General features: G+C 55.3%; 1 protein-coding gene across 1 annotated transcript in view; it reads left to right on the forward strand.

Annotated features, from left to right (window-relative positions):
- Nucleotides 1-168: 168 nt before the first annotated feature.
- The window catches only part of Pmar_PMAR009155 (hypothetical protein), a gene marked incomplete at both ends in the record, with an annotated part of 1,877 nt that continues 284 nt past the window's right edge, over nt 169-1,761 (forward strand). Inside the window, 2 exons of the mRNA XM_002786286.1 lie at nt 169-198; nt 327-1,697. Coding sequence (XP_002786332.1) covers nt 169-198; nt 327-1,697 — 1,401 coding nt within the window. The remainder of the gene's footprint in view (nt 199-326; nt 1,698-1,761) is intronic.

A 1,761-nucleotide genomic window follows, 5' to 3' on the forward strand; every position in this document is an offset into this window, starting at 1 on the left:
GGGACGAGTGTTGTCACCTGTCGACCCTTGATGAGGACGATCGCCTCACTTACGTCGAGCTTGTCCGTTGGGGCCGTTTGCTTTGTGAAGAAGAGCGAGGACCTTGTCGACACACTACCAGCGTTATGCCCCCGACGTCAGGTGATACAGTGCCATCTGTCACTCTGAATGTCTCTAGCGACGCCTCTCTCTATGGCGGTGGTGTCGTGATCTGCCGGCAGTTACCTGATGGCGGTGATGAGACAGTCCTGGTCGACGCTCTACGCTTTAGTCCACGGCAGACCTTCTACAGCTCGAATAGGAGAGAGCTTCTGGTGTGTCTGCAGGCGCTCCGGGCGTTATCTTCGCTATTGGACTTCGTAAGGTCGGCAGCGACTGCTCAAGACCGTGGTCTACGGCTCAAAGTCAACTTTGTGTCTGATAACTCCTCATCGGTTTCCTGGATTGGTAACCCCGAGGCGGTCCTCCGCCTCCAGTCGTCCAAGGCCTTGGAGAAGAGAGCTGTCGCCCGACTCGTCGACGCTATTAGCCTCGAGCTTGATGCTATCTGCAAGGTCTGTGGCAAAGACAACTTTAGTGTCTCACATGTCAGCGGGGAGGCCAATGTCCTAGCTGATAAGGAGAGTCGGCGGCTTGACCGTGTGGTCGCGGACTCAGGAGGTCGGTCATTGGGATCGCTAACCTCCTACTCTAAGACTGATGGCGTCAGAGTGGCTGAGATCGCCAACAACACTGCCAACGACGATCTCTGCTGCAGCGTGACGGATCTGAGCGGGCCCACCACCTCTTGTGGGTTCTGTTCCACATTGACCGATGACATCATTCAGGCGGATGATATTTCATTAGAATCTGACTACTTCAACTCTCACCGGTCGGTTATATCCCTCCGAGATTATTGTTGCTTGGTCAAGGAAGATACTGACTCTCCAGTTGAAGTTCTCTCGGGCTCACTTTGGGGGCGACTTACTCGCTCAGTCACAGGTTGCAGACAGCAGGCTGATAATGTCGCGGTGGAGGATGCTATCTTCATCGTGCGTGACTCTCTTTATGTAGCATCGCAAGAAGCCTGCGTGAGCAACCCTGAACCACTCGTGGAGATCCTAGCACGCGATGCCTGGGACTTGGACGCGGTACTTCAGATGATCAGCCTTCTCCGAGGCGTTCTTCGGGTCCTATGGCTCAATCGGCGATGCGATGCTCAGGGTTCGACAATCCAAGTCGAGCTTTTCCGCCTGTGGAATGACGACGATGTCCTTGCCGCCGCCCATTCGGCTCAGGGGGGAGGTGAGGTCAGCCACGCCAGTAGACCAGCTGCTGCCTCACCCCTACAGCCCTGTGGTAGCGCCGCTATCAAGGACGTCACAACTCACAGGTGTGGTCTTCCTAGTGGAGAGGTTATCTTTCAACCGGTGATACCGAGCACTGCTCCTCGTTTCGCTCGAAAGATCGTCCTGTCGGCTCATCGGTCCTGTAAGCATGGTAACCTCCCCTTTACCGTCGGATCTATCAAACTCTACCATCTGCCTTCTGCGATACGCCTATGTAAAGAGATACTGGCAAACTGCTTGGCGTGCCGTATCATACGAGCTTCCCGCACATGGAGTGCTCCCAGTGGTGTACTCGCCGACGAGGACGCCACAGTAGAGGATATGTTCAGGAGCCCGCCTTACACCTACGCCACTTGTGACGTGTTGTCTGTAGGGGATGGGTGTAAGCTACTTACTGTACAATGCCGGGCGAGCCGCCATATCTGTTGGAAGC

Source organism: Perkinsus marinus, assembly GCF_000006405.1.
Source record: "Perkinsus marinus ATCC 50983 genomic scaffold scf_1104296931628, whole genome shotgun sequence".
NCBI classification, from domain to species: domain Eukaryota; phylum Perkinsozoa; order Perkinsida; family Perkinsidae; genus Perkinsus; species Perkinsus marinus.